The sequence below is a fragment of the Mauremys reevesii genome, linkage group 1, assembly GCF_016161935.1.
Source record: "Mauremys reevesii isolate NIE-2019 linkage group 1, ASM1616193v1, whole genome shotgun sequence".
NCBI lineage: Eukaryota > Metazoa > Chordata > Testudines > Geoemydidae > Mauremys > Mauremys reevesii.
The window spans coordinates 245,396,073-245,419,604 of NC_052623.1; the positions used below are offsets into that span (position 1 = coordinate 245,396,073).

The 23,532-nt window shown below is 45.0% G+C and overlaps 1 protein-coding gene across 14 annotated transcripts in view; it reads right to left on the bottom strand.

The window, feature by feature from the left end:
- Window positions 1–23,532, bottom strand: part of PIK3C2G (phosphatidylinositol-4-phosphate 3-kinase catalytic subunit type 2 gamma) — a 370,973-nt gene that overhangs the window by 176,442 nt on the left and 170,999 nt on the right. For all 14 annotated transcript variants that reach the window (XM_039544583.1, XM_039544571.1, XM_039544579.1 and 11 more), the window contains one exon: window positions 1,446–1,539. In XM_039544583.1, the coding sequence (XP_039400517.1) occupies window positions 1,446–1,539 (94 nt within the window). The remainder of the gene's footprint in view (window positions 1–1,445; window positions 1,540–23,532) is intronic.

A 23,532-nucleotide genomic window follows, 5' to 3' on the forward strand; every position in this document is an offset into this window, starting at 1 on the left:
GTTTAGTCTCTTGTGGACTGTACTACTTTGGTCTAATTTTAAGTGTTGGCTTTAGTGTGCGGGTGCTGTTGATGGCCTGTGCTATACAGGAGTCAGACTAGACATTCTGGTGGTCCCTTCTGGCCTTAAATTCTATGATTATGACCCTTTCATAATCTATAGTTCAGTCCTCTAGTAAATTATTACAGGTTTCAGAGTAGCAGCAGTGTTAGTCAAAAAGAACAGGAGTATTTGTGGCACCTTAGAGACTAACAAATTTATTTGAGCATAAGCTTTCGTGGGCTACAGCCCACTTCATTGGATGCATAGAATGGAACATATAGTGAGGAGATATATAAACACATACAGAGAACATGAATAGGTGGGAGTTGCCCTACCAACTCTAAGAAGCTAATTAATTAAGAGAAAAAAAACTATCTTGATTATCACTACAAAAGTTTTTTCTCTTAATTAATTAGCTTCTTAGAGTTGGTAGGGCAACTCCCAGCTATTCATGTTCTCTGTATGTGTATATATATCTCCTCACTATATGTTCCATTCTATGCATCCAATGAAGTGGGCTGTAGCCTATGAAAGCGTATGCTCCAATAAATTTGTTAGTTTCTAGGGTGCCACAAGTACTCCTGTTCTTTTTAATTATTACATGCCATTGAAAGTGGCTCCTTCCTGGGTTTCCCTCATCACTGCCCTCCCACAAGCACACACCCCAACATAATCTGAAGGGTTCTGACCCCATAGGAGCTGTAGGAGAGGCATTTATAAAAGATTGCATGGAGGAAGGACAATGTTTTCGGGACAGTCATCTCTTCCTGGACCCCAAGAAAATATCTACTGAGCCATGGTTGCAAACCCTTGAGAAAACAGTTTGAACATTCTGTCCTACAGCTTATAAAGTGTTTTGGGATCATTTATGAAGAAAGACAGTGTATATAATGAAAGATTATTTAGCCTGCAAATTGCTCTCTTCAGTCCACATTGACGGCATCTTTTCCCCATCCTTACATCAATTGTATTTGGCTATTTTGCATAGATATCTAAAAATAAATAACTCATTGTGATGTCAAACACTACTTTTCTTGCAGAGAAGCCATGCCACTACCAGCCATTGATTTGATGGTGTCTGCTATTGGTCATAACTCCTTTTCTTTTCTTTTTTCTTTCTTTTTGTTTTCCCCTCAGATGCTACATTTTTTTCCTCCCAGCGGAAAGGCCTCTTTGCAGGACACAAAAATCCAATCAGCAATGCCAAGAAGCAAACCACATTCTCTTGAATAGAGCATGATCTATAGTTCACCCCTGGAGTTAACTCAATCATTGCACCAGCTGATCTGACTTTCTTGCTTATTCTTCCACTAATGTATCAATCAAACTGAAAGAATTAAAAGTATTTAATGAAGTCATTGATCTGGCTAGAGAACTTCCTTGGCTATCCATTTTTTCGTTACCTGAACCAGCTGTGGGAGGTATTCTAACAATTCATCATTTGACAGATTTTCCATTTGTTGGACTGCAGTTCTGCGAATGTCTTGATCTGGAAAACTAGTGCAAAACAAATAGAGATCATTAGGTATTATTGAGCTGCTTCTGATACATTACAATTCTCATGACTCTCAGCAATACAAAATGCTAAAGAAATGGGAGAGGAAGATCAATCTGCTTTACAGTAATAGGTGCCAAACACACATGACTGATAACTTAAATTGCATAGATTTTTACTATACCTTACAATGCAAACACATTAGACTGATCTCCACGTACCTCTTTTCAGTTAAGCTATAATTAACAATTCAGTCCTGTAGTTATATACTAGTGTATGAAGCAAATTCTGAGCTTTCTGCAGCTCTTTTTCAGAACAGGCTGAAACTCAGAATTTCCATTGCATGGGGAATTCCAACATTTCAAAATTTGTTTTTGTTCTGAATCAGAATTAAAAGACAAACTTTTGAAATTTCAATTGGAATATTTTTGAGAAAATAACTGTTGATTCATTTTGATTTTGATGTTTTATTATATATTATAATTTATGTATAATACAATATAGAATGTGGAAAGAGTCATTTCAAAATGAAAATTCAAAACGCTTTTTTTCAAAAAAAAAAATTTCCAAAATGAAATTTCATGGAAATTAACATGTTCCCTTGGAAGGTTTAGATTTTGATGAAACATCATTTTCCAATGGAAAAATGTTCCACTGGAAAATTTTCAACCAGGTCTATTAAGGACAAACTTCATGGCTCAGTAGTAGAGCTGGTCAGAAAGTCTTTATCAAAAAATGTTCTGGTGAAATACAACTTTTTGATCAAAACCAACAATTTTAGCAGAAAAGTTTCCAGTTTTTCATTAATAAACCAGAAATTGAAAAAAAAATCTATAAAAATTCAGTTTACACTTTCAACAACTGAAAAATTCTTACAGGGAATTAAAAAAAAAAATCTCCTGAAATATCCTGCAAAAAGTAATTGTAATTTTTGACAAGCGCTCCTCAGCACATTAATAATGGGCTATGCAGCTTTTCACCTCCAGAGAATTTGCTCAACTCTGTCCGAAGTCATTAGCATCATTACCATAATGTGTTCAGGGGACACATTGAAATGAGTTGATAGGCTCAATCCAGTCCCTTCAGGTCAAGCATCTACATCACAAAAAACAACTAATCACTACCACTTCTAAACAGACACTATCACTGGGAGTTTTGGTGTGCAACTTTCACTGGATTTCAGTCCTACTTCAGAGCCTAACTCCTTTAGGCTCCTTTGAAAAATCTCAGCAACAATCTCGTCTATTTGGCACTCTAGATATGGATGAGAAGGGCTGACAGGGCCCGGAGACTGAGCTGTCATCTAATCCAAAAGGGATTCCTTTCAGGTCAGGCCAGGTGCACATTGGCAGAGGCAGTGTGGAAGCTGGCATTGCTGATGCCCATGCTATGTCTGTTCTGTAGATCAACAGAGGACTTCACTCTTCCAAGTTATCAGTCGGGGCATTCAACGCACTTGAAAATAAATGAAAACTAAAACATGAAAGACAACAACAAAATAGAAGCAATGGTCACTGGGAGAGTAATAAAGTTTCCATAATTGAGAAAGACTAAAGAACTTGCATAGGCATTTTTGTGCAGAAGTGTCTGGGTACCCTGGAATTCTAGAGAGGTACTTTTAAGTATAATAAAATTTAAAAAATAATAAACCAGAAAACCCTACACACTTTGATAATCAAATTGCTGTGTGTGTTCAAATAATTTTTTTTTTAAATGGAATGACTATATTTTGGACCTGGTAGAAAGCCCTGGCTTCTGCACTGCATTCATAGCCCATCTGTAGCACATCCTTTCCAAACTCTTTGTAATGATGCCACTGTGTTTGGCTTTTTAATATTTTGTTTATTGTTATGGTGCATATTTGATGATGTTTTAATATTGTCTGTAATTGTTTGTGTAGTGCTCAGAGTGCCCCGTTGAGGCGGGAGGGGGTGTTTTATAAATAAATGATCATTTTAGTCCCAAATTGGTCTATTTTACAAGAGTTAATTATTTTTTAATGTCAGGTAACATACCATGAATTTGAAACTGCTACTTTAATTTTTACATAGTTATTTAGGGGAAAAAATGTATTTGAATGAAGATCACAAATCCCCTTATCCTATCGTCAAACTACAGGGTTGTGAGCCAAACTTGAACAGATAGTATGGGAATCAGTACCTCCCTTTCCCCTCTCTCCTGGTTCAACAGGTTACTGGAGAGTGAAACATGTTTTATACAGGCACCAAGTCAAGCAGAAAATGTTATTGCTCAGATACCACTTGTCCTTGGGAGCAGTCAATGCTCGAAGATGTGAAATGTTATGATAAAATTCTGGTTTCTCCCCAGCCAGACGAAGAACGAGAAACCTTATTTGAACAGTTTCAGAAAATCCAACTGCTAATGGTTTGATTCCTTAAAACTAATTTGCTAAGAGCTGCAGTGTGAAATGTGTCTATGTTTCTAAATTATTTTAAGGAGATATGTTTAGTGTCACAATGCACTGAAAGGCGTACATACTGCAGTAAAAATCTAGAGATCAGCTTGCTTCAGCAAACATGGCTCTTACCACTGTTTTTGGATGAGATTCTGTATTACTCTCAGTTACTAAATGGTTTCCTTCAGCTTGTATATATGAAGGTCACTTTAAGGTCAAGCAGAACCTTTCTGAGGGAATGAGTAATAGACCAATCTTGTTAACCAAGTGACAACTTGTTCAATCCAAACAGTAACAACCATCCCTGCTCTTGAATTTCTGGGCTGTTTGGGGCCACAGATAGAGCATTTAGTGGTGCTGATTCTTTTTCTATTTATCTGTATTTCAGCATTATTTTGATTAGGATGAACATCAAACATCCTTAGAAACATTAGCTCCACAATGAAATTCTACTTCTTAAAAACATTATTTACATTCTTAAATTCTACTTCTTCAAAACATTATGATTTGAGTCAGAAACCCTATGTGAATCAAAAACTTAAGAACATAAGAATGGCCTTACTGGGTCAGACCAAGGGTCCATCTCGCCCAGTATCCTGTCTTCTGATGGCCAGTGGCCAGTCCCAGGTGCCATAGAGGGAATGAACAGAACAGGTAATCATCAAACGATTCATCCGCTGTCGCCCATTCCCATCTTCTGGCAAACAGAGGCTAGGGACACCATCCCTGTCCATCCTGGCTAATAGCCATTGATGGACCTATACTCTATGAATTTACCTAGCTTTTTTTAACCCTGTTATAGTCTTGGCCTTCATAACATCCCCTGGCAAAGAGTTCCACAGGATGACCGTGCGTTGTGTGCAAAAAAATTCCTTTTGTTTTAAATCTGCTGCCTATTAATTTCATTTGGTGACCCCTAGTTCTTGTGTTATGAGAAGGAGTAAATAACACTTCCTTATTTACTTTCTCCACACCAGTCATGATTTTATAAACCTATCCTTTGCATTACTAGAAATTTCAGCTTCTTCTAGCCATGTAAACCATTTAGGTGAGAGGGGTCCCATAGCAAGGGCATGTCCACATGGTGAGTTACTACATGGCAAGCTCATATGCTGCAGATGCACAGTCAGGCTTACTGTGCAGTAACTCACCAGATAAATAAGCCCTGAGTCCTTTAGTGAATCTTCAAGCGTTGTGTCAGGACTGATTTCAGTCATCCCTAAATTATTCCTGATCCTTCAATCACCTTGACCACCTTACTTGTATAATATACTCCTTTCTCTTACTTTTCTCCTATTTCTTCTTTATCTTTTCAGGTATTGTGTACTTCCTGGCAAGGACTCTGCCTTTCCATATATTTGTACTGGGCTTGCATATAGGCGGTGCTACTGGTAAAAGGTAATACATAAAGAGTAGATTTGAGACCCATGGTTTAAGAGCATTTTGTAGCACAGGAGACTCCAACAATCTTTCCTTGATAGCTTGTACTGTTACTTGGAGTATTCTTATAGTTCTAAGATTTCCCCTAGTATTTCCGCTAAATGTCCATACTGCTGCTTTAAACGCATAATGTTTTATTCTTTCCTGACTGACTACTGAAAATAATTGACCACCTTCCTGTTTACAACATCCCTTAATGTAGTTGTATCTCCTTTCAGATTTTACACTGACATCTGAAACAGGATTTTAAGCTAAGTAAGCAAATTGCAATTTGCTTTGGAAGTAAGAACTGTTCTTGATTCTCTTCATATGGGTATCCAGAAAGGAAATGTGTCTCGAGCTACATCATTCAGCTAAATCTGATCCAAATAAAAAACCTAGCACTGCTGAGACTTCATGTGAATTTGTGACATTCCCTGGAGACATTTAGATCTAGGAATCAATGATTACAACTAATGCATATCTTTAGTTTTCATCTGTAACAGATAAAATAGTCTTAATTTTAATGTATGATCTCAAATAACAATATGTTGGAGATCTCATACATATTTGTTAGGTAAATAGGATGGAAATACTTTACTGTAGAGGTTGGAGTATTTTATAGCATATGATGCTCCCTTTAGTGAAGAGAGAGGCATCTCATGTGCCACCTTTCTGGCAGGGGCATGCCAATTATGAGAAGTTTATCGTATGCCATGCAGTGCTGTAAGCCCAGCTCTCATTTTGTATAAACAATTTACATTCTGCTGTGTTCTCCCACATAGTATTGCAAATCTGAGCCATGAAATGAAGGATATAATATTTGTCAGAAATGTAGACAGCTACACTTCCAGACCAGTATAATCAATACATTGATTCCTAGAGCCTCAGGACTCCAAGAAGTGTAGGATACTATGTTGCTGAGTGCTTTATAAATGCCTACAAAGGCAGACAGAAGTGTCAACAAATACTTAACTGGATATAGAACTAAGATTTAGGTTACACAATTAAGCTTTATTGTTGTGCTTTTTTATATTTATAAATAGATTGAGACTGGAGATTTACAGAATTTAACAAGAACAGAGTTCCCCCCACATACAATTTTAGATTTTTTTGTTTTGTTTTACAATGAAAACTAGTTGTTGTTTTAAAATATCATTTCAACATGCCTCCGCAGGTCTGTAAACAAAATATTGAAGCAGCTTTGGGCTAATGCATGAAAATTAGAAAATTAAACTCACCAGTCTAGCTTCATTGTCTGGGCTGAATGCAGTACAGAAAGTAAATAAGCAGTATAAATGGTGAAAGGACATTTGATTTTTTACTATTATTTCAGTTGTAATAATCTAACGCAGGGGTCGGCAACCTTTCAGAAGTGGTGTGCCGAGTCTTCATTTATTCACTCTAATTTAAGGTTTTGAGTGCCAGTAGTACATTTTAACGTTTTTAGAAGGTCTCTTTCTATAAGTCTATCATATATAACTAAACTATTGTATGTAAAGTAAATAAGATTTTTAAAATGTTTAAGAAGCTTCATTTAAAATTAAATTAAAATGTAGAGCCCCCCAGACCGGTGGCCAGGACCCAGGCAGTGTGAGTGCCACTGAAAATTAGCTCACGTGCCGCCTTTGGCACACGTGCCATAGGTTGCCTATCCCTGATCTAAAGGGTTATTAGGAAGAAAGTAACACACTATCTGTGTGTGTGTGTGTGTGTGTTTGTGTGTGTATTTATACCTATAAATGCACAAAAACTTAATGAAAAGATTATTAAAGTTGCAAAGTCAAACACTCAAAGTTAGGAAATGCCAGAATTAAGGATGCCTATGTAACCTCTGTGTATGCATTGGTACTCCTTAATTATGTGATCACATACTATTGTTTCTACAGAATCGCTGCCTTATTCAGTGCACAGGATGGACAGTGCTCACTTAATGAGCCGCTATTCAATATTTTGTTTTTCCTCATTTTTCAATGTGTGGCCCCAAGATCCTGTGGAAAAATAGTATGTGGTCATGTAATTAAAGAGTTTATCACAATGCACTTACACAAGGGTGTCAAATTAAGGTTGCACACGCAATCTTAGTTCTGACATTTCAACATTTTGAATGCTTGACTTTGCAACCAGAATAATGTAGGTTGTGTGTGTAATTTCTTAGGTTTTTTTAAAAAACCAAACTGAAAAAACAAATTCTATCACATGGTGGTATATTGACACACACACAGTTCATCAACAGGATTGGAACTTCTAAATCCAGACCTCTGCCACTTGATCAGTTCTGGGGTTGGTCTCTCTCTTGATCTGTGGCCAGATGTTTCATTGAAACTGGTATGTTCCCACAATAAGTTACAGTTTCAAACTGTCATTTTCCAACAAAAAAAATTGTTGAAAAGTCCCCAACCCGCTCTTGTTCTAACCTCCTCCTCCCCCACCCCAATCACTCAGTCTTCTTCCAGCGGCTCTCCATCTCCCTGTCCAGCCATTCACAGTTTCCCTCATGCAGTCCCCAGACATTGTGCCCAGCCTGTCCCATTTTCCTCTCTCATGGGTCCCCATCCTCATCCACATGGTGCCTTCTAGTCATCTTTTTCTTCCTCATGTTTCCCATCCACACTGGCTTTCAGTACCAGACTCCTCATCTAATCTCAGTCTTCCCACACTGCATCTCTTGCTTTTTGTCCTGACTCTTTGCCCTGTCAATTCCAGTTCTCACCCCGCACTCCAGCTCAATGTCAGATCTGTCTCGCCTCATCCTCCACTCCCTTCTTCTGCCAGTCATGTCTCCTCCCTGAGATCATCATCTGATCTCAGTTGCCCCTTGTCTCCACAGCTCCCAGTCCACATCTTCTTTCCCAGGCAGTCCCAGGCTTTCTCAACCTCAATGCCCAGTCCCAGTTTCCCTTAACAGCTTGGGACTTGATTTAAAAAAAAAAAAAGCCCCCAAAACCTGAAATTCTAAAAAAACATTACAGTAGTTTTAAAAAAGCACGACTTCTGGTGTATGAGTGCATACTGGCTGTTTCCAGGCTCTGCACAGAGATCAGCCAGACAACCCTAATACTGACCCTCAGACTTCATATGCATATCTAGATTGAGAGATACATATGACCCAACATTTTCAAGTTGGGCTCATGGGGCAAAATTCACTACTGAGTTACATAGGTATTAATTTGGCCCATAGATCTTTAAAAGGGCAGAATTTAGTGACTGAATTTGTACTTCCATTTTTTACATATTTTTGTGGCCTTTTGACTAAGGTTATGTCCATACTACAAACTTTTGCCGGCATTGATAAGTCAGTGAGTGGTGTGAAGAGTTGTGACCCCTGAATGTCATAGCTGTGCTGGCAGAAGTCTCTAGCACAAACACAATTATATTGTTAAAGCTGGGCTTTTATTGGAATAGCTTATTTCATTTGTAGGGCATGGTTTTACTATACTGGTACAAATGTATTCATGCTGGTATTGCTGCTTCCACACTACGAGTGCTTTGCTGGTATAGTATGCCAATATTTCTATACTAGTAAAGTGCTCCTAGTGTAGACATATCCTAAGATCAAGCATACATCAGTTTAATATATGATATTTCCACTACTGGGAATTATATCCTGCATTGAAAAGTAATATAGCAAAATACATCTCTACCTCGATAGAATGCTGTCCTCAGGAGCCCAAAAAAAAATCTTACTGCGTTATAGGTGAAACCGCATTATATCAAACTTGCTCTGATCCACCGGAGTGCGCAGTCCTGTCCCCTGCCCACCCCCCAAGCGCTGCTTTACCGCATTATATCCGAATTCGTGTTATACCAGGTCGCGTTATATTGGGGTAGAGGTGTACAATATGCCTAATAAGTTCTTGGAATGTTTGGTTTCAGAAGGTGGAGGAAGTAACTAGATGGACAGCCATTTTAGACTTGATTTTGACTGCCTACCAATTCCTCCCTGGTAATCTGAAGGTGGAAGGCATTTGGGTGAAAGGATTCTAAGGAACAGACGGAGTGAGAGCAGCAGAATAAGGATGATAGACTTCAAAAAAGCAGACTTTAACAAACTCAGAGAACTAATAGGTAAAATCCATGGGAAGAAAACATAAGGGAAAAAGGAGTTCAGGGAGTGCTAGCAGTTTCTCCAAGGGACAATATTAAAGGCACAATAGCAAACTATTCCAATGTGATGAAAAGATAGGAAGAATAGTAAGAGGTCAATATGGCCCCATCCAGGGGTCTTCAGTGACCTGAAAATTATTACAATCCTACAAATACTGGAAGCATGGACAGATTGCTAAGGATGAGTACAAAAGAATAGCACAAGCATGTAGGGACAAAATCAGAAAGACTAAGGCACAAAATGAGTTATACCTAGCAAGAAACATAAAAAGCAAATAAGATGAGGTTCTATAAATACATTAGGAATAAGAGAAAGTTGAAGGAAAGCATAGGTCTTCTACTTAGCGGGGAAGGAGAGCTAATAATGGACATCAGTCTTCACTAAACACCTCCACTTTCTTGAAGTAAAATACGCATTAAAAAGGTTAATGGTGTCCAGATACTTAACACAATTAATATTAACAAGGGGGAAAAGAACCCAAGCCAAAATAGGAAAAAAACACAGGTTAAAGAATATTTAGGAAAGTTAGATATATTCATATCGGCAGACCTGATGAAATGCATCTTAGGGTATCTAAGGAATTAGCTGAAACAATGTTGGAACCATCATCATATCTTTCAGAACTCATGGTGATGGGTGACATCCCAGAAGACTACTACTATTTCTTCAAGGCTTAGTCAGACAGCCGTAGTGATCGTTCACCATTTGGTCCATTGCTGTGCAACTGCAAAGGCTTGACAGTCAGAGTCTGACATACGAACAGACTTGATGAACCCATGTAATAGTGGGTCTGTCTCTGGGCTGCCTCCACCCTTTGGTTGGTGGAATTTTATTCCGAATGTTACATGCCACCCAGAGAACAGCGTTTGCGGGAATGTCTTGTGGCATCCTTGCAACATGTCAGAAAAACGTAAGGTGCCACCTGTGGACAATAGCCCCAGTAATCTGTACACCCAAGCGACTATAAACATCTACATTACAAATGAAGTCATTCCACTTTATGCCCAATATACGATGTTGGTATTTTGTGTGGAAAGCCTTCAGCTTTGTCCAGTCTGAGCAGCGTAGTGTCCATGTTTTGTAGCTGTACAACAGTATGGGAAGGATACAGCTCAAATAAATCCAGAACTTGGTTGTCGTACTACGATGATGATTATTCCATATCTGTTGTAAATGGCCCATGGCAGATGCTGCAATGCTAATCCGACGGAGAACCTCCATGTGAGAGAATTGGAGGAGCTGGTAAGTATAGAACCCAGATAGCAAAAGCTGGAAACTGATTCAACAGTTTTGTTGTTCAAAGAGATTGGAGTCACAGGTGGACCTTGTCCTAGATTTTGCAGTTTTGTCTTTGACCATGAAACATGGAGACCAATCTTAGCTGACTCCTCCTCCATATGCTGGAATGCCTCACAAAACCTGTCGAGGCTCTGTAGTAAAAGAACAACATCATCAGCGTAGTCAAGGTCTGTGAGTGAGAGATCACCGATCTCAATGCCCATGGACTGGACGGAATGCTGCATTATGAAATCCATTGCCCGATAAAAATGTGCAGGGACCAAAATGCAACCCTGCCTAACACCAGATACTCATTTAAGGCACTGACATCCAGTTCCCCAGACGAACACAGACAGTAGTTCCATTATGCAGCTCTCTAATCAAGTCCAGCAGAGTGTTAAGGACACCTATGCCCTTTAAGGCCTTCCATAATGCGACACGGTCTAGTGAATCAAATGCAACCTTAAGATCAACATATGTTATGTGCAGGGCCTTCCTGAACTCATGATGTATCTCCGACAACAAGCGAAGGGCCAAAATGGCATCTAATGTGGACCTGTTCCTTGTAAAGCCTGACTGTTGGGGACAATGCTTCCGATGTAGCAAAGGCTCCAGGCATGCCAGCAAAACATGTGCAAATACTTTCCCTGGAACAGAGAGCAAGGTGATCAGCCTGTAGCTTTTACATTCAGTAAAATGTAAAATGGTCCGTTGCCCTTATAGAGAGTGAGATCACAATACCATCTTTCCAGGTGGTTGGCAGGGTTCCAGTTCTCCACACCAGACGAAAGATGACCAGAAGTGATTGTGCTACAGGATCAATAGCACATTTTAGCAGCTCTGAGGGGATGCCATCAGCACCAGCTGCACATCCATTTTTCAGTTTAGATATGGCACACTTCACTTCATCCAATGTTGGTGCATCAGTACAAATGTCTGGATCTGGAACAGCAGTGACTGCCAGATCATCCAGCTCTGAACAAGTGGCAGCTGGAGAATGGTTCAGGACTCTGTGATAATGTTCCTCCCAGCATGAGAGAATGTCATCATCCGATTTAAATGGATGGTCTTGGCTGTCGTTCAGGATGCCGTTTGTAGTGACTACCTCGTGACCGCTGAGGTTGCAAATGGTGCGGAATGTTGGCTTCAAGTTGCCCCTGGCTAAGTCAAATTCGACATCATCCGTCACTTGGTTATAATATGCCTCGTGATTGAAGTGCCAGTGGAAGTGAAGTGACTGGAGAAGACTGAAGGAGAAAAAAAAACCCCCATACTACCTATCTTTAAAAAGGGGATCAAAGAAGAGCCGAGGAAATTATAGACCAGTCAGCTTGACTTTCACACCTGGGAAGATACTGGAAAAATTACTAAACCATCAATTTGTATGCACCTAGAGGATAATAGGGCTATAAGGAATAGTCAATATGGATTTGTCAAGAACAAGTCATGCCAAACCAACCCAATTTCTTTCTTTGATAGGGTTACTGGCCTACTGGCTGCGGGGGAGGGGAATCTGTAGATGTGATATATCTTGATCTTAGTAAAGGCTTTTGACTCATACACCCCATGACATTCTCATATGCAAACTAGGAAAATGTGGTGCAAAACTGATTGAAATACAATAGTGAAAAGTATTTATCAGTGGTTTGCTGTCAAACTGGGAGGAAATATCTAGTGGGATCCTGCAGGGGTCAGCCCTGGGTTCACTACTATTCAATATTTTCATTAATGACTTAGATAATGAAGTAAAGAAAATTTGCAGATGACGACACCAAGATGGGAGAGGTTGCAAACACTTTGGAGGATAGGATTAGAATTCAAAATGACCTTGAAAACTGGAGAATTGGTCTGAAATCATCAAGATGAGATTGAGTAAAGACAAGTGAAAAGTACTACACTTAAGAAAAGATTCAAATGCCAAACAACAAAATGGGGAATAACTGGCTAGGCAGTAGTACTGCTGAAAAGGATCTGGGGGAGTTATAGTGGATCACAAATTGAATATGAACCAACAACATGATGCAGTTGAAAAAGGGCTAATATCATTTTGGGGTGAATTACCAGGAGTTTCATATGTAAGACACAGGAGGTTCTGTGTCCCACTCTACTTGACACTGATGAGGCTTCAGTTGGGAGTATTGTGTTCAATTCTGGGCACCACACTTTAATAAGGACATGGACAAACTAGAGAGTGTTCTTAGGAGAGCAACAAAAATGGTAAAAAGTTGAGAAAACCTGATCTATGAGGAAAGGTTAAAAAACTGGGCATGCATAGTTTTCAGAGAAGACCAAGAGAGTGGATCTGATAACAGTCTTCATATATGTTAAGGGCTGTCATAAAAAGGATGGTGATGAATTGTTCGCCAGGACCACTGAAGGTAGGAAAAGAAGAAATTAGCTTAATTTGCAGCAAGAGAGATTTCAGTTAGATATTGGGAAAAAATTTCTAACTGTAAGGAGAGATAAGCTCTGGAACAGGCTTCCGTGGGAGGCTGTGGAGGTTTGGATGTTTTAAAAAAACAGGTTAGACAAACATTTGCCAGGGACAGTGTAGTTATACTTGGTCCTGGCTCAGCGCCAGGGGATGGACTAGATGACCTCTCGAGATCCCTTACAGCCCTGCATTTCTATGATTGATAGAGGAGGAGGGGTAGGAATAAATTTTCAAATAAGGCTTTTCCATTTGAAAACATGCCTGGGCTAGGATCTTACATTTTTCCAGAGGACAACAAATGTCCTCCCATCTTACCTACACAACCTTCAGGTGGTCCTTAGGTGTTTAGCTTTCTGCCTACCTTTGCATATCTGTGCACAAAGACTGCAAGTCACCCAGAACAGTTTTCCATTGTAACTATGTGTGCTTGCCACCAAAAGATTTAATCAAAGTTAAAGATACTGAAAATACTATTGAATACCTCAGTAATGATCTGCTACTTATTGTAGAGTGTTGTCTATTAAAACATTAATGCATAGCAGTTTCATGACTTTATAGTTTGTCTGTCCTGTAACTCTAAATACAACTACCAAATGATGTGTAGTAACATCCCTGTTTACATGGCAGATAAGCCTGTGTTTATTCTACTCCATACATACATATACAATAATTTTCAGAATCAAAGAGATTCAACAGACAAGATGTAATTCAACTGCTTCTTACTCAATTATTTTATTTGGCATTCTGCTATTGATGTGGAGGGAACCAGGCAGATTCTACTCCTAATTACATCAGGGTCAATTTGAAGCAACTCCACTGTTGTTCATGTCCATTCAAAGTAGGTATGCGCGTGCCGCGTGCACACCAGCTGGAAGATTTTCCCCTAGCAGCGTCCGTAGGGTCAGCCCTGGCGCCCCCTGGAGTGGCGCCACTACGGCGCCCTATAAAGGGGCCCGCCGACCCTCCACCCCCTCGGTTCCTTCTTGCTGGCACTCCGACAGAGGGGCAGGAGGGTGGGTATTGGAATGGACATGAACACCACATCTCGAAGAACAACAGGTTACTAAAAGGTGGGTAACCGTTTTTTCTTCTTCGAGTGGTTATTCATGTCCATTCAAAGTAGGTGACTCACAAGCCTAACCTTAGGTGGCAGGGTCGGAGATCACTGCTGACTGGAGTACTGCACGACCGAAGGCTGCATCATCCCTAGCCTGGTGCGTGATGGCGTAGTGTGATGAGAACGTGTGGATGGAGGACCACGTGGCCGCTCTACAAATCTCCTGAGTCGGGATCTGAGCCAGGAATGCCGCAGAGGAGGCCTGCGCCCTAGTGGAGTGGGTCATGGCCGGAGGGACAGGGGTCTTAGCTATGCGGTAGCATTCCCTGATGCAGGTCGCGATCCACAAAGATTCGCTGAGCGGAGACCGGGAGCCCCTTCATCCTATCCGCCACTGCGATGAAGAGCTGAGTCGAGCGTCTAAACGGCTTGGTATGCTCGATGTAAAAAGCCAAGGCCCTGCGGACATCCAGGGAATGTAACCTCCGCTCCTCGTTGGAAGAGTGTGGTTTCGGATAAAACACCGGGAAAAAAATATCCTGACCCATGTGGAACTGTGAGACAACCTTGGGTAGGAAAGCCAGGTGAGGTATAAGTTGGACCTTGTCTTTATAGAAGACAGTGTACGGGGGCTCGGATGTTAATGCCCTGAGCTCCGACACCCTCCTGGCCGAGGTGATCGCCACCAGGAAGGCGGTCTTATACGACAAGTACAACAGGGAGCACGAAGCCAGAGGCTCAAAGGGAGGTCCCGAGAGAGCAGAGAGGACCTTTAAGTCGAGGGCGGCATACCAATCTCCTGGATCCAGGGAGGGAATAATCGAGGACAGGGAGACCATGAGGAACTTGAGCTTTCGCACAAACTTGTTCAGCCGCCGCAAGTCTAGGATGGGTCTCAGGCCCCCTTTCGCCTTTGGTATTAGGAAATACCGTGAGTAGAAGCCTTTGCCCCAGAGCTCCCGAGGGACTTCCTCCACCGCCCCTGCATCCATGAGGGACTTCACTTCTTGAGTTAGAAGTTGCTCGTGAGATGGGTCCCTGAAGAGGGACGAGGAGGGGGGCTGGTGGGGTGGGAGGGAGGAGAACTGGATAGAATATCCCCTCTCTACCGTGCGGAGCACCCAGCTGTCCGACGTGATTCGGGACCAGGCACGGTAGAAGGGGGACAGATGTGACCCAAAGGTAGGGGTAGAAGGATCCAGAGTCTCGATAGGTAGTTCGCCCTCGACCGTACCATCAAATAGGGGGGTCTAGGCCCCCGATGGTGGTCTTGATTGACCGGACGCCTGGCCGGAGGGGTGGCGTTGGTGACGCCTCCTGCCATTTCTGCCCTGCCTGTGCCCCAGCTCCTGGCGAGTCTGAGGCTGGTAGGTGCGTGGGTCCGTCTGCAGCCTAAACTGCCTGCGCTGGGTCGCAGGGGTATGCAAGCCCAGCGAGCAAAGCGTGGCCCGCGAGTCCTTTAGGCTATGCAGACGTTTGTCCGTCTTTTCTGAAAATAACATCTGCCCCTCGAAGGGGAGGTCTTGAATGGTCTGCTGGACCCCATAGGGCAGGCCTGAGACCTGGAGCCAGGTTCCTCACCGCATGACCAGGCCCGTGGCCAGGGTGCGCGAGGCTGAGTCCGCTGCATCTAAGGCAGCCTGGAGAGAGGCTCAGGAGATCAGCTTTCCCTCCTCCACTAGGGCCGAAAACTCTGACCTCGAGTCCTGGGGAAGGAGCTCCGTAAACTTCGACATGGCTGAACACGTGTTATGACCATATCGGCTTACAATTGCCTGTTGGTTGGCAATGCGGAGTTGTAGGCCTGCCGTGGAGTACACTTTTCTGCCAAAGAGGTCGAGTCTTTTAGCGTCCCTGCTCTTTGGTGTTGACCCCTGAAACCCTTGACGGTCCCGCTGGTTGGTCACATCCACCACCAGGGAGTCCAGGGGTGGGGGTGTACAAGTGTTCATGCCCTTTAGAGGGAACGAAATAGCGCTGTTCCATTCTTTTGGCAGTAGGGGCCAGTGAGGCTGGCGTTTGCCATAAGGTGCAGGATGTATCCGCTATAGTCTTTATCAGCGGGAGAGCCACTCTGGATGGCCCTGAGGGAGCCAGAATGTCTACTACAGGGTCCGCATCCACCTCGATTTCCTCAGCTTGGATTGCGAGGCTCTGAGCTGCTCGCTGGAGCAATTGTTGGAGGATTTGAGTGTCCTCCAGGGCCGGTGCCGCAGCCGTGCCCGAGACCGCTTCGTTCGGGGAGAAAGATGAGGAAATTACATGGATCGGCCCTTCCTCCGGTGCATGCAGCCCTTCGGGGTCCTACGGCACACGGTACTGTGGTTGCGGTGCCGGTTCTGATTCCAAATGCGGCACCGTGACCGGTACCGGGGTCGCCAGTGAGCAGCTTGGCGTATCGGGCGGTGCCTGCGGAGCCCAAACTGAAGTTGCTGCCGGTGCCACTGCCTGGCTAGGGGGTGCTGAACTTGGATAGGGCACACCCCTGCCCGGCGACGGTGCCGGTGGAGGAGGCAGCTGCGCCGGGGCCACCGACGCTGAGGAGACCAAGGCCGACCTTGATCGAGGACCAAACGCCTGGCCTACCGACTGTGGTAGGCTCAGGGAGTCCAAAACGGCCACTGTGAGGGCGGCTGCCATTGCTGCTGCCACTGTGGGTAACGCTGGTGGCTCGCCCCCGAAACCGATCTCCTGCTCCGCGACCGGCTGGAGCGGTAGGAGTCTGCCTCTGAGTCTGAAGTCTCTAAGTACAAGGACCTGGGGGGAGCAGCACCCGTTGCCATTGGAGAGCGGTGCTGAGGCGGCAGGGAGCCTCTTATCTGGTCTGGTGCCGCCTTAGCTGCGCGGTGCGGGGAGAGAGGCGATAGCATGGCTGGCTTGCCCCTCAATTGTACTCGGGGATGGGCCACGGTAGGCAACTCCCTACGGTGCGGGGAGACCGGTGCCGGGAGTCCCATCAAGTCTGAGGCCGCCTCAAATGCCTCCAGCGTCGAAGGGAGGCGCAAGTGTCTGCTGAGGTCTGGGGATCTAGGCTGGTCCGGACTCGACCGCCCTCTTTGCGGTGAGGGAGTCGACGGAGCAGCCGAGGGCTGTAGCCCAGCCTGTCCGCTTGCACCCGCGGACAGCATCAGCCTCGGATCCTGGTGGGGTGACCATTCCCTCACCGGCTTTCTCTTCTTGGCGGGCACCGGCGACGGCGAGCGGTGCCGCACTGAGGCCGTCTTCCTATGACCCGACTCCGTCCGGTGCCGGGGCGCTCCACACCGAGGAAGACGTGCTGGGCACCGCCTCGGCCGGTTCCGGGTCTGAGGGTGGCTGCAGGGCAGCCTCCATCAGGAGGACTCTAAGTCTTTGAGGTCTGTCTTTGAGAGTTCTCGGGCGGAAGCCTCTACAGATAGAGCACCGGTCCTTTTGGTGGCTCTCTCCGAGGCACCTCAAACAAGCAGAGTGCGGGTCACTCTTGGGCATGAATTTCCCACAGTCCTTGCAGAGTTTAAACCCGGGGGACCCGGGCATGCCCCAGCAGGTGACAAAAACTTGGGGGGGAACCCCCCAACTACGAAGAACTATATACAATGATCTAAGTAAACTAACTATAATGCAACTGTATACATGGACTATACACAAGGATAGGACACTGCTACTTGCTATGCGCAAGAGAAGTTCCAGCTAGCCGTCACCGGTGGTAAGAAGGAACTGAGGGGGTGGAAGGTCAGCGAGCCCCTTTATAGGGTGCCGTAGTGGCGCCACTCCAGGGGGCGCCAGGGCCGACCCTACAGACGCTGCTAGGGGAAAATCTTCCGGCTGGCGTGCATGCGGCGCGCGCACACCTACTTTGAATGGACATGAACAACCACTCGAAGAAGAACTACATTTCCCAGCATTCCCTTGGTCACTACCAACTAGAAAGGAAGGAGAGGGACCTCATGCGGCAGCGTGCTGTGAGCGGAGAGTTGCACTGTGGATGGTAGGGAGACCATATTTTAACATTCAAAAAACAGGACACTCCATGGGGAGGGAAGCCCCACCCTGCCACCATCCACTCCCTCCGACTGCTCCCCACAGAAACCCCAACCCATCCAACCCCCCCTGCTCCCTGTCCCCTGATCACCCCTCCCGGGACCCCTGCCCCTATCTAAGCGCCGCTGCTCCTTGTCCCTTGATTGCCCCCTCCCGGGACCCCTGCCCCTAACTAAGCCTCCCTTCTCCTTGTCCCCAACTTCCCCCTCCTGAGACCCCCCCCAACTTCCCCTAGGATCCCACCCCTACCTGTCCCTTGACAAACCCTGGGACTCCCATGCCTATCCAACTGCTGCCTGTCCCCTGACTGCCCCCGAACCCCTAACTCGTCTAACCCCCACTTCTCCCTGCCCCTTGGCTGCCCCCCTGGAACGTCCTACCCCTTCTCCAACCCCCCCAGCCCCCTTACCGTGCCACTCAGACCAGCATGTCTGGCTCTGCGCAGCGCCAGACACGCTGCTGCATACATGCTGCCGTGCTCCCCCACGGAGCCACAGTGCCCCCACAGCACCTGCCTTCCAGATTTGAACACCTCAAAATTCAGAAGTGCTCAAGCTCAGTTTGGGCAGCTGTTACTTCATTTCTCCCAAATCAAATATACTGATCCACTGTAACTTGCTGTAGAAAAAGTAGGATAAAATTGAGCGAGAAATGCTTCCCAGTGTTTATTAGGACTGGAATTGCTATTGCCACTGCCTTTTTTTGTTTGTTTGTTCAGGAGGAAGACAGTGATATTGCATTGGCAAATTCCCCATAGAAACAAAGAATGGAACAAAAGAATAATAAAGGCACCTCATCTTTTCCTCATTTATGGAGGACAGTCTTATAATATGCATCCAATCACACAAGCTGAAAATTGTTCCACTTTACTGCAGTTCTGTAACCATATGGGAACCAATCCTGTCTGTGTTCTGTGCACATCTAAAATTCCTGCTGAATGACCCGCCCTGGGAGCGAGTTACCAGTGACCCAGGGCTGTGGCGGAAGGAGGGTGTAGGTGTGGGGGCGAGAGCCCAGGGCTGGGGTGGCAGGAGGTGTGGGGGGGGGGCACTGGTGGGGGGGAAGAGGGGAGCCCAGGGCTGGGGCAGCAGGGGGGGGGGGATAGGGGACTGGGGTGGGTGGGAAAGGGGGAAGCCCAGCGCTGAGGCGGCAGAGACTGTGTGTGTGTGTGGGGGGGAAGAGCCCAGGGCTGGGGCAGCAGTGGGGAGCCCAGGGCTGGGACGGCAGCCAAAATTTTTTTGCTTGGGGTGGCAAAAAACCTAGAGCTGGCCCTGTATGTCTGGTAGCTCACTCTGCAGGGACCCATAAAGCCCAGTAGATAAGACTCAAAACCCTATCAATTCTAATCCTGCTTCCTCTTTGAGCATGGGTGGTAACAACTTACGGTCTAGAAAAAGTGTTGGCTCAGCAACTCTGGTCAACAAATAGACAGGACTGTCCATTTCCCACCCCTCTCTGCCCACCTATTCTGGAAATGGCATAAGTAGGCACATAAACCCTCTTACCCCATGTGCCTGAAGTCAAGATCCTCTTAGCATGCAGAGGGATATAAGAGGGGTTCATACTCCTCCTTACTCTCCTGTTGTAAGCAAGTGGGGTGGCCTGGCCTAGTAGTCACAGCTGGGCTGAGGTCTGTCCACCAGGAAAAGGAATCACCAGGCAGGAGTTGGAGGAATCGCAGGGCCAGGTCCCATAAACAAGAGTCAGGATCAGAGTCAGGCTGGGGTCAAAGACCAGATATCAGAGGGAGTACTGGGTTAAAATCGAGGGTAAGGAGTCAGAGATCAGGCGACAAGACAAAATCTGGCACTGCAGCAGGCCAAGGTCTGTGTAGATACCCAGAAAACTTCCTGGGACAACCACAGGGGTTAAGTAGGGGCACTTGGCCAATCACAGGGCCGCAGGGTACTATCATTCTTGCTCTCATGGGTGGTACTTCCTGCAGTGCATACTCTCCATGATGCTCCCTGGCTGTACCTCTGCATTGTTTCTTGGTGGCACTGTGGGAATCTCAGCACCCTAGGCTCCCCTGATCTGGGTTCTAGTCCCTAGGTCCTTACAGTTGTGCAGCCCATAGTTTGGCAGGAAAATCTATTTCTCTCTCTTATACCATCTACTTTCTCTCTCCACCCCACTGAACCCTTGTTATTTTCTTTTTCAGGTTAGCTAATGTGTTCATATATACAAAATATAGACCACCACATTATGTAATCTGAAAAGCAAAATAACCTGACAATTTTTAGGTGCGCCTGCCCTACATGTATACAATGTATAAGTGTGCCCACCACATGTATGATGACATTTATAACACTGCATTTGGCCTTTCTCCATCACATGTGCCTGTATCATTTCCCTGACTGGTGTGCCATGCAGAGAAGTTAGAGTTCAACTAAAATCTTGGCTTTCTCCCAAGGAAGGTAAGTAAGGGAAGCCAGTGATGAAAATGGAGGTGGAAATGCATAGGACAGCAGCAAGCAGCGCAGGGGAGGAGGGACCAGCTTTCTACCCATTGCCTTGGGAAAGAATTTATATTTTTCAGACTGTAGTTTGTAATCAACCTTCCCTGAAATTAGAGGTAAAACTAAGAGCGTAAAATCTTATTCTGCTCTCTACCCTCCTTCCTTCATTAAAGAGCTCTTCAATGTTTTTTAAATTGGTTTTTAAGGACTGGCTCCTGGGAGGCCTTAGGAATCCATGCTTGATGCATGTATTGGATGCAAGACTGCTACTAAATTTATCTGTGAAACATAGCATGAATATGTTTCCAGTTTATGAAACTTCTCCTTTTCTAGTGCATAAATGACTAGCTTATTATTAGTCTGCCTGGAGTCGTGCTTGTAAAGTAGAGAAGATAGTCAGCAAAGGGAGAGACATGCCAGAAGAATGAGATGCATCTATTAAAACATATACTTAATTGGCTTGCGAGCAGCTAATTTTAAAGTTACACCATATTCAGGGGCGGCTCTAGGAATTGCGCCGCCCCAAGCAGGGCGGCACGCCGCGGGGGGCACTCTGGCAGTCGCCGGTCCCGCGGCTCCAGTGGACCTCCTGCAGACGTGCCTGCGAAGGGTCCGCTGGTCCCGCGGACCCTCTGCAGGCACGCTTGCGGGAGGTCCACCAGAGCCGCCTGCCGCCCTCCCGCGGCACGCCGCCCCAAGCACCTGCTTGGCACGCTGGGGTCTGGAGCCGGCCCTGACCATTTTGCAGAGAGCGCTGTATTCTGTGATCTGAACACTGGGGCTTGATCCTGAGTGGCACAGAGAATCTGCAACTCTCACTAAATTGCATGGGATGTACTGACTTCTTGCAATCAAGACAACTGGATGTTGTCTCTGTGACTTCTCTTCCTTCCTCTTACCCTTTGCAAAAGTGAGCTTAGTGCTCAGGAAATGTCCTTTAATCTTGCTCTGAGAAGGCCATGCCCTACAGGTAATTTAGTTTCTTTAGCCCAAGGCTTTCAAAAGTGACTAGAGATGTTTGGATACCCAGCCTGTGTTTCTGAAAGTGCTGAGCACCCACACTCAGAAAATCAGGTTCCTTAAGATGTCTCAAATTGAGCACCCCAAAACTATAGCAACCAAAAACTGAAGCACCCAAAATTACCAGTCATTCTGAAAATCTTGACCCATAATTTCTTGGATGAAACTGAGAATAAACATGCCAAATAGTGACAGGTGCTGTGGCAACTTCTGTGATGTAGAAATTTATCCAGAGACCAGCCAACTCATTTCATGTACACAAGCCACTGAACAATCATCAGATGGTAATGACTTCTGCTTACCATCACATTGGACTACAATTGAACTAGCAACCCAGAGATCAAAGATCCCATTATCAAGCCCTTTCCAGTCCTCATGAAACAACTTTTTAATTAAATGGAGAATACTTATTGGATCACATGAGAAAACACACGCTGAGATAAGAAGCATTTCTGTTAGACACACCTCACCTTTTCTTTGCATATGGCATCCTTTTGTAGTTTAATCTCTAGTCAAAAGAAATTAGGAGGACATTTTGTTGCTCTAAGAAATCAGGAGCAGAGGGTAAAAACTGCCAGAGCCAAGCATAATGCAGACCAGAGTAGAGCAAGCCTTCCCAAACAGCTTAGGACATGGCTACACTTGCAGATGTAGAGCACTGTGAGTTAAAGCCACCTTCGTAGAGCGCAGTAGGGAAAGCGCTGCAGTCTGTCCACACTGACAGCTTCAAGTGCACATTTGGCGTGGCCACATTTGTGGCACTTGCAGTGGCATTGGGAGCGGTGCATTATGGGCAGCTATCCCAGCATGCAAGTGACTGCAACGTATTTTTCAAATGGGGTGGGGTGGGGTGCAGCGGAGTGCGCTGTACGTATGTGGGGGGAGAGAGAGTGGGTTTTTGGGGTGCTGAGTGTGTTAGCATGCTGTCTTGTAAGTTCAGACCCCCCTTCCTCCCCCAGCCTCTCTCTCTCTCACTCAGAGCAAACAGTAAATGTTTGCTTTTTCTCGGACCTGATAAGCAGCCAGCTTCTCCGAAACAGAGCTTTGACAGGGCATTTCCGCATTTCTGCAGCTGATTTCACAACAATGACAAGAGTGGCCACTTGAATGAAGGGGATTATGGGACGTTTCCGGAGGCTGATCACAGTGCAGTAACTCAACACCTCATTCACACTGGCACCGCGGCACTCCAGCGGGGGTGCAGCAAACGTTATTCCACTCACTGAGGTGGAGTACCAGCAGCGCTGTAGCTGCGGAGTCAGAGCGCTCTACGTGCCTTGCCAGTGTGGACGAGGAGTGAGCTAGGGTGCCAGGGGCTGCTTTATTGCGCTGTAACTCGCAAGTGTAGCCAAGGCCTTAGTCAATGCATCTACAGTCCAAACTGATGGAAGGTCAGAGTGTGAATGTGAAGCCAAGTTAGCAATACAGCCACTGCTGCTACTTAACTGATAATTATTTAATAGGTTAAAAACAAGTCACCACAATCCCAGCCAGCTGAACTTCCGCCCCCCTCCAGCAGTTCAGCCATCTCTGAAATTGGTCCTTTGAAAATGAATATTTAGAGAGCAATGTACTCTCCCTAATCCCCAAAGACAGCTTCCCTATTGGTCTTAGACACACATGCAACATGCTAGGGACATTAAATATTTAAAGTCAGAATATTTAAAGAAAAGAAGACTTCTATTGAGATCCCCGGTCTCTTTTGTTAACATGTTTGTAAAATATAAACCAGAGTGCGCACGTCTCCTGTGAAGGTATGTAATTAGGGGAACCTTCCCCCTCAA